We start from the raw sequence: 14,761 nt of genomic DNA, 5'->3' as shown, positions 1-14,761 counted from the left end.
CTCGAACTCAGAAATCCGCCTGCCTCTGCCTCCCAAGTGCTGGGATTAAAGGCGTGCACCACCACCTACCTGGCCTACGTGGCAGTTTTGCTTTTAAATTTCATCTATGTCTAGTTCTGTTCTTTTCTTTAATGATTCCTGTCTAAGAAATAAAATTTCTCCCCTTTTTAGGTTTTAAACTTATAGAGACTGTATCTTTAAGAAATCATGCATCTCTTCCAGGCATCTCTTCCTTTAATCCCAGAACTTGGGAGGCAGAGGCAGTCAGATCTCTGTGAGTTCAAGGCCAGCCTGGTTTACAGAGCAAGTTCCTGAACATCCAGAGCTACAAAGAGAAACCCTGTCTCAAAAAAACAAAAAAAAAAGAATACTAATGCTACTAAAAATAATAAAAAGAAAGCATGCATCTCATCCTAGTCCTAAAAACTATTGGCTCTTTAAGTTATCATTTTGATGTACATCACTGGTATCTTCTAAAGGCGATATAGTCACTTAGATAAAACCCTTCAGAGTAAAGGAGCATGTGAGGCCGTCTGGTTCTGGACATATTGGCAACATTGTGTATCTATCAGCTGGATCAATCACCTTTGCTATTGTCTAAAACAGGGTTAGTCTACAGTCATACTATCCTGAACACATTTAATCTCACTTGAAATAGGAAATATAGAACACATGTTAGTGTGTCTTACTCAAAATTAAGCCATGTGGCTGTCTCTCCTATTCACTAATATTATCACATACTGATAGAAATAAGGTAGAATTCAATATTACCAATGTGAAATTTTCTCTTCATTCTTGGTATCTCAGCTTCAACAAATCCAGACGTCATCAAGATAAATTCAGTCCTGGATATAGTTGCCAAAGTGGAAGACTATTATCTTAAGGGCTATGTTGTTGGGGCCATTCACCCAGTTATACAACCTGTGGGGCAGCGGAAGCACCTTCCAGCAAGTCACCTGTACAGGGCGGTGCTGTCCCGGCTGAAGCTAAGGTAAGCAGAGCGCTTGAGAAAAGTCGCCTCAGAGACAGTTAAGAATGATGACTTTCTTTAATCTTTTTTTTTTAAGATTTATTTATTTATTATATGTAAGTACACTGTAGCTATCTTCAGACACCCAAAAGAGGGCATCAGATCACATTACAGATGGTTGTGAGCCACCACGTGGTTGCTGGGATTTGAACTCAGGACCTTCAGAAGAGCAGTCAGTGCTCTTAACAGCTGAGATTCTTGGAATTGAAGCTATGCTTTCTTTAACAAGCAAAACGGGGTCTTAAGGACCCGTTGAGTACATAGTTCAGTGGCACAGCACATGTGCAAGGCTCTACATTAGCTCCACAAGAAAACTGCTGTCTTAGTTACTGTTCTAACTTAGTTGTTGTGAAGAGACATCATGACCAAGGCAACTCTTTAAAAAAGAAACCATTTAATCAGGGAGTTGCTTACAGTTATCACGTCGTGGAGCACATACAGTGGTGGGGCTGGGGCTGGAGCTGCAGGCGGAAGGAAGGCAGAAGAAGAAACACTGCCTAGGTTTTGAAACTTTAAAGCCCTCTGGCAGTGACACACCTACTCCAACAAACCCACACCTCCTAAGCCTTCCTAGTTGATCAACTAAGCATGCAAATGTGTTAGCCTAGGAGGGCCATGGCATTCCAACCAGCACAGCTGCTTTGAGTCTCTGCAATGAAGAATGAAAATGGCCATAATGTTGCCTCAAATTAATATATTAAAGAGTTTTGCACAATTCTTCATCTTTATAAAAACCGTCTTAGGGACTTCTGGCTGGGAGAGGTACAGTGAATACAGCCTTGCAAGCTTTGAGGTTGAGTTCAATCCCAGAACACATAAAGGGTGGAAGGAGCCAGCCCCACAGAGCTGTCCTCAGACCCAACACTGTGTAGCATGTGCCCTACACACACACACACACACACACACACACACACACACACACACACTCATACAGACACACAATAAAGTGATACAATTTTTATCTCAAAATTGTGTTTCCTCTTCACAGTGGTGTGTGAACAGCAATCTTACTACGTAAAGGCTAAAGAAAATCATAAGAGGGAAAAGGGTGAGAGAACAGGAAAATGGGAAAAGGAGGGAAGAAGAGCGAGCAGGTCTTTACATTTTCCGATGGTGGACTAGGGGTGTATCAGTCAATCGAGTGCTTGCCTAGCATGTGGGAAGCATTGGGCTCATTTTCTGGTACCACAGAAACCAGATATAGGCTCACACGCCTGTCATCCCAGCATTCAGGAGGGTCAAAAGATAGAGTCATTCTCTACTACATATTAAGTTTGAAACCTGTCTGAGACACTTAAGTTATCTAAGTATTTAAAAAAAAAAAAAAAAAAAAGCTGGGTGATGTTGGTGTATGCCTTCGTCCCAGCACTCAGGAGGCAGAGGGAGGCAAGCAAATCTCTGAGTGTCCAGACCAGCCTGCTCTACAGAGCAAGTACCACAACAGCCAGGGCTACAAGGAAAGAGCCTGTTCTAGGGCCGGTGGTTTGGGGGGTGGAGCAGAAGTTTTGAAGGTTTTGTTGTTCACTGCTAAAGATCAAATCCAAGATCTCGCACATTCTTGGCAGGTACTCTACCACTGAGTCATGTCCCCAGCCCCTTCAGTCTGGCTTATTAGAAGCAGTAACTACCTATGCATACACACACACTCACACTCATACACACTCATTCACACACACAATTCACACACACATGCACAGGCACACAAGAGTGTGTATGGACTTCAGCCTTTACTAGAATATAAATGTTTCCATTCCAAACATTATTAAGCACTTTTATTTTTACACTTTTGACATTTTTATGCTGTAGTAATGCTATGTCCTGATTACAAATTCCATCAACTGTGTATAAATGTCCTTTCCTGCTTTTGGTATTATATAGGCTCAGCAGTGGCTACAACTTGGCAAAAGTTAGAGCTCAGTAAAGACAAAGAGGGAGAGACAGACGTGTTGATCTGCATTTAAATAGGATTGTCAGGCTCCTGTGCTTACTTGTCCTCCTGCCCAACAGCAGTCTCCTTAAATTAGGAATTTAAATCCCTGGAAGCTTAAATTAAGGAAATGTAAGGTAACAGAAATCTGTGTGTCTGCAGCACTCTGAGATAAGCATCAAGAATGAAGGAACAACGTGATAGTCTTGACCTTCCTTTGGAGCCGCTCAAGGCTTTCCTATGGACATAGCTGGAAAGCAGCAGCTTGCCTCTGACCATGCCTGTTCTCCTTGCAGCCCCAAGCATTCTGCAGCGGGCGGACAAAGGCGTGCAAGACTTGTGATGGAGGAGTGTCCACTAACTTGTGAGGCACAAGCAAACGATGCTGCAAAGGAACTCATGAACAAGGTATTGCGCCGAAGGAACTGAGAGTGCCTTCCTGGGGCAGCTAAGAAACAGTTTCCTTTCTTACCTGAAAACCACGGGGAAGCCAGCCATGGTGGCACAGGCCTGTAATCCTGGGGCTGTGCAAGGGGAGGGGCGATGAGTGCAAGGCTATCAGCTACAACACGAGTTCAAAGCCAGCCTGGGCTACATCATGAGCTCCAGGCAGTCTGGGCTACAGAGGAGGATTCAGAAGATTAAGAAACCAATATTCCACGGAATTCAAAATGTTGAGCCTGTGAGCCATTACTAAACTGCATTAGCCAGGACCCTATGGAGGAAGAGCATGAGAGTGAGTGCATTGAAGGGCTTGTCGGGTTGGTTTATGTAGCAGTCTAAGGAGGAGAGCAGTGGCCCCCTTCACACTGGGGCTGTCTTATACCCAGTAGCAGCTCCTTTCAGAGACCGGATGCCTAACCAGTCTCAGCTGGATGCTGAAGGCCTGGAAGATTCTGGAAAACCACTAGTCTTCAGTCCCTTTTTGAAGGCTGAAGAAGCTGGGCTTTAATGTCAGACAAAACTAGCAGCAGCAATTTGCTGCCAGCATGGTGGACTGAAGCAGCACAGGAGGGCAAGAGGGCAGAAGGCCAATAAAAAAAAAAAAAAAAAAAAAAAAAAGCTTTGTGTCTTTGTGTCTTCTGCTTCCTTTAGCCAGGCTGCCACCAGAAGCACCGCCCACCTTTAGGGTGGGTCTTCTCACTTGCGTTAAGCAGTGAGAAGGAAAAGGCTTCACAGGTGCGCCATCAACTTGGCTGTTAATCGGTTCCAGATCCTGTCAAACTGACAGAATAGACAGGATCATAACCAAGCGCCAGGAGAGCAGACCAGAGGGAGCAAAAGGAAGTTGGGCTGCACAGAAGTTTAATGTAGCAGCGGGGTATGGCAAGCATGCGTGTCTTTTAGTCACTGCTTAGGGGAGCAGGCAGTTGGTCTGTGGAAAGTAGATTCCAAAAGTTTCAGATGAAATAAAAAGATTTTCTTTTTTTTAAATATGGAAAAAAATATATGAAAAAAAACAAAAAAGTAGACACATTCAGTTGTGAATGGAGGTGTTAGCAAAAAAAACCAAACAAAACCCAAATTATGTTTATTTTTTTAAGAAAAAATAACTTAAAAAGAGATAGAGGGAAAATTACAATAATGTATACTTTGAAAGCTGCATACATAAAAAAATTGAACACTAAATGTAGATTGACCAAACCAAGGAAAACCTATATATGTCCATAAATATTCTAAATTGATAGAATTTTTTGTTGAAAGTTTTTAGTCACATTGGCATTCTTATAAGTCCTTTTGTTGTTGTCGTCGTCGTCGTCGTCTTTGGTTTTGTGGGGTTTTCGTTTGTTTTGTTTTTTAAAACAGTTTCACTATGTAACCTTAGCTGTTGTGGTTCTCACCCCTCCTAATGCTGCAGTTCCTTAATACAGTCCCTCATGTTACGATGCCCCCAACCAGAAAATTATTTTCATTGCTACTTCAAAACTGTAATTTTGCTACTGCTATGAATCATATTATAAATATTTTTAGAGATAGAGGTGTGCCAAAGGAGATGCACAGGTTGATTTTTTTAGACCAAACCAGCCTTGAACTCACAGGGATCAGCCTAGCAGTGCCTCTGAGTGCTGGAATTAAATCAGAGAGCAGCACACCCAGGTGGCCTTTATTTAATTTAAATATATAGTGTCAAGGACCCACTCTGCTTTTTTTCAGGTAAAGATTGTGAGGCTGGAGTGAGGCATGCAGACTCACATCTGCCGGCCTTTGAGCACTTAGGATGCTGAGGGCAGGGGGACCCTGGCTTCCAGAGCAGCCCGAGTTACAAAGAGAAAAAGGAAAGGTGGAGTCTGTTTCTGTTGCTCCCTTCAGGCGGTGACCCCACCTGTGGAGGATCACCTGTGGACTGTGACTCACACTAACAGCTGTTAACCACGTCTCTTCCAGGTTAGGTACAAGGTTACCATTCAGTTGAGGGAAGGAAAAGCCCAGGCTTTACAGAGTACACAAGCTGCTCTCTGCCACTATTCTGGTTTTTATTTGTTATTTTTCCTTTCTGGGAATAAATCCACTCCAGACAGTTTCTTTTGAAAACAAAAATGTAGCTACTAAGTGAGTCTTGATAGAGAACCATCAGGGTGCTTGTTTTGAATCTTAACTTCCTGGACACGGTTGAAGACCTACTGAAACAGGAAAGCCTGCTGTTGCAGCCCCTAGAGTAGTGGGGTTCTTCTCTAAGAGAAAAGCTTCAGGAAGCATGCATGTGAGATAGCCCATCATTGCCCCGGGCATGCACAAGAGCAATTGGTAAATGCCAAAGATTATTTTTGAACAGCCACTTTGTGTGACGACTTGATTGTTGAACAGCTAAACAGTTAAAGTCAAGCTTTAACAACATATTAATGTCTCCCCTATTTTTAGTCTGTGTCCTTGTCTGTGGTACTGAGGGCTGAACATGCACGCCTCCTGCATGCTGGCACTCTACTCTGGGCTAGATCCCACCCCTGACCATTCTGTTTAATATTCAGTTTGCATTTTTTTTTCAGGATTTTAAAGCACCCCATTAAAAAATATCAGTCCTCCAAGGCAGGCAAGACAGACCAAGATGTAAGGTGTGGCTCCCAAAGCTGATGACTAGAGTTCAATCTGTGGAACTCAGGGGTTAGTAAAAGAGAATTAACTCCTACAAGCTGTCCCTTGAACAGTACATGTGCATCACACCATGACACATACATGTGCACATGGGCATGCACAAGCACACAGAGATGGATGAATGGATGGATGATGGATGGATGGATGGATGAATAGATAGATGTAATTAAAATTATCCATCCTCCAAGTAAAAATGGAAAAGACATCAATATATTTGTTCACAGACTTCCAGGGAAAAACGAAGCATATGTCAGAGTAAGAAAGAAAGGTTTATTTGAATGTCTCCACTGAAACCAATACCTGGAGAGGACACTGACAAGAAATGTACCCTTCCTGCTTCCAGAACACCAAGCCCTCTCTTACCTCCCTCTTTTCTCCCAGTACACCTGGGAGAGGGAAACTGTGGTTACATCTAACTACCCACACAGTGTGAGCTCTCGGAATGTAACTCTTAGAGGACTGAGGCCAGGGTGGCATAGTCGGGGCGCTGGCTCCTGGCAACCTCCACTTCCGAGCTGGCTCCCAGAAGCTCCTTCAACTGCGTTGCTCTGCAGTTTGTTCAGTTCTCCCTGCCTTTGAAAACCCCATTTAATTCGGTCTGGGTTTCCATATAAGTCCGGGGTAACACTTCAAACTTTTAGTTTAGATGTCCACATCAGTGACCATGAAAAACCAACACTGCTGAGTCAGACACGGCAGTGCACGCCTCTCATCCCAGCGCTAGGGAGTTCGAGGCCAGCCTGGGGTACTGAGGGAGTTCCAGGATAGCCAGGGCTACACAGAGAAACCCTGTCCCCAAAACAAACAAAAACAAAGGCTTCTTCATTTTTGCTTATTTAATGAGTATTTACAAAGGGAGGGAAGAAGACACGGCCTTTGTCCTGGGGAGTACTGCCAGCTGAACACAGGAGAAGAATGATGCCATCCTTAGGTCCTGGGCATTGTGAGCTTAAAGGAATTGAGATGATAATATCACAGGCATGAGGATGGAGATCACTATTACTAAGGTCCCACACTGTTTCACCGCTCCGGTGCTCCCTGCTTCAGAGACTGCTGACTGACTGTCAGGATGCATCTAACTCTGTATTAGGCCAGGGCAGACTAGAAAGCTTCATTACAGATGCGATGAACTGGACTCATGCTTCGTGTGTGCATAGTTATAAGAACTGATCTTCTAACGTCTTTCAGAATCAACATCCAATAGTGCTGTTTGCTTTTTGCTTTTCAGTTAATGCCTTCTTTAATAGTGAGCTTATATTTGTTTCAGTTATTTTGGGAGTACTCTGGAATAGTCTTTAATTTTGCTCCAACTGGAAAGATCATTGTTAATAGCCTCCAAAACCCATGCTATAAAATTACTAGGTCTTGCCAAATGTGGCAGAATTTCAGGGGAAAATACAGTCCTGTTTTTATCATTTTTAAGCCAGATCAGTTCTGTTTGACAAGTCCTGCTGACACTGAGACCCGGGTTCTCAGGCGGCCTCTAGGTGTGCCTCGGTTACTAGTCGGTTTATTGTCTTCTAATGGCCTCCTCCCTCGGAGACTAAAGCTTAGTTGGCTGGGTCATACATGGGCTTACCTCCGTCCTGCCATCTCTTTAAACCCCAGATTAATGCCGCTGCTAAAAGAGGGATGAAGTTTGTTGGGCTGGTCTCCCAATGCCACTTGCCATCTATGCACTGTAATGGAGCCAGCCACGATGGAGTTGCAGAGTCGGGGCTACATATGAGACAAGGTTCACAAGACAACTGCAAAGGCTGGAACGAAGGAGCCCTTGGTGGACACTTGTCGGAAAGTGGAGTGGAGGAGGAGCCTCAACATGAAAGTGGACAGCATCAGACAGAGAGGAACAGCAGCCCCAGCTATGCTAACCCAAAACGGGGAGAAGGTAACTGCGAGAGGGCGAGGGAGGAGAATGCATGCTTACATCCCCAACTACACAGTTATTTTAAAGAACTACAGGACAAAGTTAGTGTCAGAGGATCATAAGGACAGTGAACTGATCTAAACTTGTCTGTTGTTAAGTTAATATAGCCAGAAGTAGGGCAGGCCAATGTTTCAGGCATTGGGTCTCCCAGTGGCCCAGCCAGCCGGTCGCCTTCGCCCTCTTCTCCAATGAAAGCAGTGACCAATGAAAGCAGTGACATGACCAAGGAAGCAGCTTGGTAAACAGCCTGTGGGAATTTCAGGGCAGGCCTTTCCCCCTTGGAAACCAAGGGACTCGCTTTGATCCTCATTAGAATCTATGACAAAGGGACATGACAATGAGCCAGTTAGTGTAACAATAGTGCCCACAGCCAGGAATAACTGCAGACAATAGTCTTGTTCTTCTCGGCCAAGTCTCAAGTTTTCCCAAGTAATTGAGTATTTTGCTCTTTTATTTTTGACTGTGTAAAAGTTTCCTGACATCTTTGCAGGATTTTTTTTTTTTTAATCAACATCAAAAAAAAAAAAAAAAAAACCTAAAGACTGTGTAAACTGTAAGTTACCATGAGCTCTGGAGACAAACGCCTCAATTTCTTTCTATAAAGGAGACAGTTGCAGAGCCTCTCTCACGGGTTGTACAAAGGGAAACAGCCCACCCAGTGCCTGGCACAAACTCCAGCAAGTTGACAGATGTTCCCAACCTTTGATCAGCATTGGCCCAGTGTGCAGTAGAGTCTGGGCTTTCTGGTTCTGAGACACGTTCGGTTCCCATGCATCCATTTGAGCACCATCTTCTAGAGAAAGATCAGGAGATGAATTTGCAGCAGTATACTGTTCTCTTTGGCTTCTCTTTGACTTTTGATTGTTTGTTTGTTGTTATTGTTGCTGTTAAGCTGAGGACCAAACCCAGGGCCTTGTGCTTGAAAGGCAAGTACTCTACCACTGAGCTAAATCCTCAATCCCCGTTAAAGCATTCTTTTTTTTTTTTTTTTTTTTTTGGTTTTTCGAGACAGGGTTTCTCTGTGTAGCCCTGGCTGTCCTGGCACTCACTTTGTAGACCAGGCTGGCCTCGAACTCAGAAATCCGCCTGCCTCTGCCTCCCGAGTGCTGGGATTAAAGGCGTGCGCCACCACGCCCGGCTTAAAGCATTCTTTTAAATGGTAAAATATTTATACAGTAAATAACTGTACACCTAAAAACTAAAAGCTTTCTTGAGAACAATAAATACCAAGTTCATCCTAGCAGTTATTTTTAGAGTTTGGAATTGGAGACTATATACTGCTAAATGCTACACAGTAGGCTCCACACTGTGTTCATTGTCTTATTTCTGTGAAGAAATAGTCCAAGGCCAGTGTATTGTAATGCTAACATTTGATTAAACTGTGTTGGGGTGGGGAGGGCATAGAGATGGCGTAGGCAGTAAAGCACTTGTCCCACAAACACCAAGTCTCGAGTTTGGTGTCCATTTACCCATCAAAGTCAGATCAGAAGGGCATGCTTACACCCTCAGTGCTGGACAGACGGACACGACGGCCACATCAGAAGCTCTGAGTCAGTTAGAGACCCTAACTCAAAACCGAAGGTACGGAAGAGCTGAAGCGGCTGCAGCGTTAACCTCTGGCCTCTGCATGTGTAGTTGCACCCAGACACAGGACACACACAAGCATGCACACAGAGAGACACACATGTTTTCAATTGAGCGTGGCTATTTTTATGATTGTCTATATTCATTTGTATGTTTGTAATGGCTAAGGAAGAACAGTGTTTAAGAATTTCAAACAGTAAGGTTATGTTTGTTCTTCCCTTTTCCCTGACCGCCTAGCCCCAGATGGTAAGCTGTACATGGTCTTCAATGCTTTTGAGGAGGATGCAGCCAGCTGGGCCTATCAGGAAGGTGTTCTGTCCATGAAAGTGACGCGGAAGGGAGCTGTCATCAGCGCGCTGGATGCCAACTGGCTAGAACTAACGACATTTTACTATAAGCAAGGCTTCTCTTTAATTGACTCTTTTGTGTGCTGGGAGACACCTAAAGGTGAGTTTTACATTAGTAATATATTTATATGTAAATAATCTGGATTTGGATCAACACTGCTGAAAATATTTTTCCTTTCAAGTTCTATCACTGTAAGGATGTGGTATAATTCTTTTTTAAAAAAATATATTCTTATCATTGCATAACTTTAATTGAAAAGCTTTGTCCAGTGAGATGGCTCAGCAGGTGAAGGAAGTTACAGCTCAGCCTCGAGACCCAGGCCCCACGATAGAAGGACAAACCCAGTGTCCCAAGTAGAGCTCAGACCCCAACATGGATACAAGGCACACACATGACATGCCTGTGCCCCCATGTTCATGCAGCAGACACACAGAGACAAAATGCGTTTGGTTTGGTTTGGCTTGGTTTGGTTTTCTGAGACAGGGTTTCTCTGTGTAGCCCTGGCCTCCTGGAACTCACTTTGTAGACCAGGCTGTCCTCAAACTCACAGAGATCCTCCTGCTTCTGTCTCCCACTGCCTGGCTAATTTTTTAAAAATTTTAAGAAAAGCTTTTCTATTGCTGGATGGTGGTGGCTAGCCAGTTATAATAGTGAGATCCTGTCTTTTAAAACATTAGTAAGGGGGCTGGAGAGATGGCTCAGCGGTTAAGAGCACTGACTGCTCTTCCAGAGGTCCTGAGTTCAATTCTCTACAACCACATGGTGGCTCACAACCACCCGTAATGAAATCTGACTCCCTCCTCTGGTGCATCTGAAGACAGCTACAGTATACATATAATACATATAATAAATAAATAAATAAATCTTTAAAAAAAATTAGTTGTTGCGGCCGACCAGCAGCTCGCAACAAACGGTTTAACTGAGATGGCAACTGGGGCTGCTAGAGAGGAACTAGACGGGGCAGAAGAAAGAACGGAGCCAAGTCAAAATTACTCTGATCAAAGCTCAATTTTACTTGTTCTGACACTCAGTTATGAAGGAAGGGGGAGGAGACCCGATTCCCGCCAAATAATCTCGGGGTTAGTAAAACAAGCCTGGTGTGGTGGTGCACAGCTTTAATCCCAGCACTCCACAGGCAAAGACAGGAGGACCTCTGAGTTCCAGGCCAGTCTGTTCTACAGAGCTAGTTCCAGGACAGCCAGGACTACACAGAGACGCATTGTCACAGGAAAGAGAGAGACAGAGACAGAGCGCTTTAACATCCTTAAGAACAACCCTGAGCAGGCTTAGAATTGTAATGTTGTAATGTAATGTTTGCTATTGCATAGGAACCATTAAGAATCGGCACACAATGGGGGGATCGGCCAGCAGAAATTCCCAGGTACAGTGTACTACAACAGCCCAGTCAGGAAGCTTGGGGTGGCATCCTCTAGTTAGTATACATATTTGGTGTATTCGCCCAATAGTTAGTGAATTTCTAGCTCTCTATAATTTGTGTGGAGAATAATTCAGACATATAGGCCCATTCTTTTGTTTGTCTTTCTCTGTAGTTAAAGTGTGGTACAAACCAGTCTTATCTATCCCAAAAACAAAGAGTTCCCCAAAATGACTTTAACAAAGATTAGTGTTCAAAGAAATGAAAAACAAATAGTGGGCAACCTGGGGAGAACGCACCCCAGGCCGGGATGGCTGCGACCTTACACTCAGTGAGACTGGAGCAAAGGCTGAAGGAGAAATCAGGCCCAGTGTCATGAGACCACTCTGCTCTTAAACCAGCCTTCTGATGCCTTCCCTGGTGGCAACAGATGGCGGGATGGAACCTAGTATGTCCAGGAGTCATGTTCTACAAGATCCTTTTAACTAAAGCCAATGCTAAAAGCCACGCCCGAGGAGAGGCACAGCGCCGCGCCCTGCAGAGACGCCGGGCACACAGCAGGTGCTCAATAAATACTCTCCGTGTTTTCTGATTACTGGAAGTTTGAGTGGGCAGACAGAGGCTGTTTCCTAGTGGGGGCTGGGGGAAGGAGTGTGAAACTCACTTTCTGCAGCTTCGAGACATTAGTGAGAACATTGGTGTGGCACCGAGGCTCCAAGGCAGCTTATTTTCTGGTGACTCGTCCTTCTTGGCATGCATTATGTGTCACACTTTCAGTGCGGATCATCTTTTTGGAGACTGGTTTTGACCCCTCACGCTGTTTCTCTCCCTCTCTTCTTCTCCATCTTCTCTTTGCAGTGGCTAAGTTGGAGACATTCCAACTTTCGGTTAGTGACAAACTGCCTAAGGGAAAGCAAAAATATTCTTTTCAGTCTCTCTCAGGCATTCCTGCCTCGGGCCTGGCCTGATAAAAATAAAATTAGCTACAGCAGCTGCTTAGCCAGAAACCGTCTGGGGCTTTAGTTCTTAGAGCCCCAGGGCGGCGCTCCCACTTTGTGCAGCTGGAATGTCTTTTCAGACATTCTTCCACGCCATCTTTGCCAAGCCTCTACTCACCCCCCTCAGCCTGCGGTCTGGACACTGGTGTGTGTGTCATTAGGACTTTCCGAGGACACTGCAGAGGGGAGGCTGACCAGTGTCCCAGTCTGTGAGAAGGCAGTGTGAAGAAGGAGGTCGGAATTGTTTTGAATGGTTGATGCCTGCCATCCCGGGCACACCAGGAAACAATGCAGATTTGCTCCGTCTTGCTTCTGCCATCATCACAAATATTGTCAGAAATCAGACGACTATGGAGAAATGGAAGTACAAAACTCAACACTGCCCAGAAGCTTAAAATACATTGGCTCACAAATCACACAGGAGAAAATGCTTTACAAGCAGTGGTGGAGGGGAAGGGATACACTGAAAAGTCACCTACCTCGCTGGGCATGTCAGAGCTGATACTACCACTGTCAGATCCGCCCCTGCAGTGGCCTTCCACACACACTCAGCCTTTTCTGTTGTGAATGCTCCCCCGGAGAATCATGATCAGATATAGTCTGCCTCTTCTTTATGTGCCACTTCTTAGGGCTCCCCTTTGATTGTGTGTGGATTCTCTTCCTTTCAAGATACTTAAAGAAGTACAGACGGTTGATAAAGTCAAAAGGTATCTATCTTTGTTTATGCTCAAAATCTATGTATGTGCTTAGGTGTGTTATCATGTTTGCAATATCATGTTTCAAGCAGGCTGTGGACGTAACAAAATATGCACACACACACACACATTCAAAAGTAAGAAAAATATTCAGTGTATCCCCAACAGAATACTGTGACAGGAGAACCAGGGAAGAGTCTACAGGAAAGATGACTGGAGACTATTGAGATAGCTCAAAGGTCAAGGTGCTCGCCTCCACCTGACCACCTGAGTTCAGTTATCCAGGGCCCACATGACAGAAGGAGAAAACTGACTCCTACAAATTACCCCCAGAATCCACACATGTGGAACATGCACACACCCACATATATATGCACACACACATATAACACACATACAGGAAGGTAATAACCAAGTGCAACTAAGAGGCCATAGGGATCTATAGAGGGCAGGCATGTAAGAGCCAGGATAGACTGTTCAAGGCAGAGCACGGAGCTAGTGAGGAGGACCTGGAAGGTCTGAGTGCCTGGAGCAGGGCATGTAGGGAAAGGTGGCTCTAGACAAGGTGAGAGGTGGGCAGGGTCCTGTTTGTCAGGAAAGCTGTGGCAGGAGCTGGCATGTGTGCTTTCCATGCTCTATGCTGATGCTATTCTATAATGCATGGAATAACTCGTTATTACCTACACAAGCAATCCTGTGTGAAAACTGATACATGCAGCCACTAAATAATGTGCCCACATTTGCACAACTAGGAAACAGAATGGCTAGCAAGGTGCTGTTAAATAATAATAAACCATTTTTCCTTTTCTAGTTCTTCCCCCCAGAATGACAACTCTGAGACTAAATATTGGCTATTAAATGCCTAGACCATAAGCTTTGGCTCATTCCCTAACTACCTGGTAACTTCTTTAACCCATGTAAACTATTCTGTGTCTGTCACTTGGTTAGTTACCTCTCCTTCAGTCCTGGCCCTCTCATCTCCTCAGTGTGTCCCTTAGCATCGCTCTGAGTTCATCTCCTTAGCCATCTCCTCTCTCATCTCCCTCAGCTCTCCCCAGTCTCTTTTTTATCTCTTATTATTTCCCAGAATCCTCTCTCTTCCTGCCAGTGTCCCACCTTCTAATTCCTGCCTCAGCTCATTGGCCAATAGCTTGTTTATTGCTAGGTGATTGTTATAAGAGATTCTCTCTACAAGGTAGAATGTATGCTCACTTTTCATTAATTAATTAACTAATCAATCCAATTCACTAGTTAATTTTGTGGAAGTGTGTGGTGTGTGCTTGCCACTGTACACATGTGGCAGTCAAAGGACAGCACGAGAGACGCTGATCAGTTCTCTCCTTCCACAATGTGAGTTTTAGGGATTAAAATCAGATCCCAGGCTTGTCTGCTAGTCTCCCTAAACAGAGTATGTGATCTTAACCATCATGCAGAATAGTTATTTCAGTTCCTTAGTTGGAGATTTTAATAAGGAGTCATTGATCTGACTTGCATTTTTAAAGGACCTCTCTGGCTAGCCCCATTTTGGGACATGGACCATAAATGGCAAGGGTAGAGAGGCTGATGTTTAGTTACTTTCTGTTGCGATGACAAAACACCATAATCAAGGAAACTCATTTAAAAAAAAAAACTATTTTTACCAGGTGGTGGTGACAGTAGTGCACACACCTTAATCTCAGCACTCAGGAGGCGGGGGCATGTAGATCTCAGCACTCAGGAGGCGGGGCATGTAGATCTCAGCACTCAGGAGGCGGGGCATGTAGATCTCAGCACTCAGGAGGCGGGGC

General features: G+C 44.4%; 1 protein-coding gene across 5 annotated transcripts in view; it reads left to right on the top strand.

Moving 5' to 3' along the window:
* Positions 1-14,761, top strand: part of Rftn2 (raftlin family member 2) — a 64,394-nt gene that overhangs the window by 19,678 nt on the left and 29,955 nt on the right. For 3 of the 5 annotated variants that reach the window (XM_029483125.1, XM_029483134.1, XM_029483138.1), the window contains exons 3-7: positions 808-991; positions 3,254-3,365; positions 7,656-7,935; positions 9,796-10,005; positions 12,909-12,986. In XM_029483125.1, coding sequence (XP_029338985.1) covers positions 808-991; positions 3,254-3,365; positions 7,656-7,935; positions 9,796-10,005; positions 12,909-12,986 — 864 coding nt within the window. The remainder of the gene's footprint in view (positions 1-807; positions 992-3,253; positions 3,366-7,655; positions 7,936-9,795; positions 10,006-12,908; positions 12,987-14,761) is intronic. The other 2 variants (XM_029483135.1, XM_029483145.1) reach the window with 1 other exon arrangement.

The sequence above is a fragment of the Mus caroli genome, chromosome 1 (genome assembly GCF_900094665.2).
Source record: "Mus caroli chromosome 1, CAROLI_EIJ_v1.1, whole genome shotgun sequence".
NCBI lineage: Eukaryota > Metazoa > Chordata > Mammalia > Rodentia > Muridae > Mus > Mus caroli.
The sequence above is the reverse complement of the archived record's forward strand: the minus strand, read 5'-3'. Positions and strand labels throughout refer to the sequence as shown.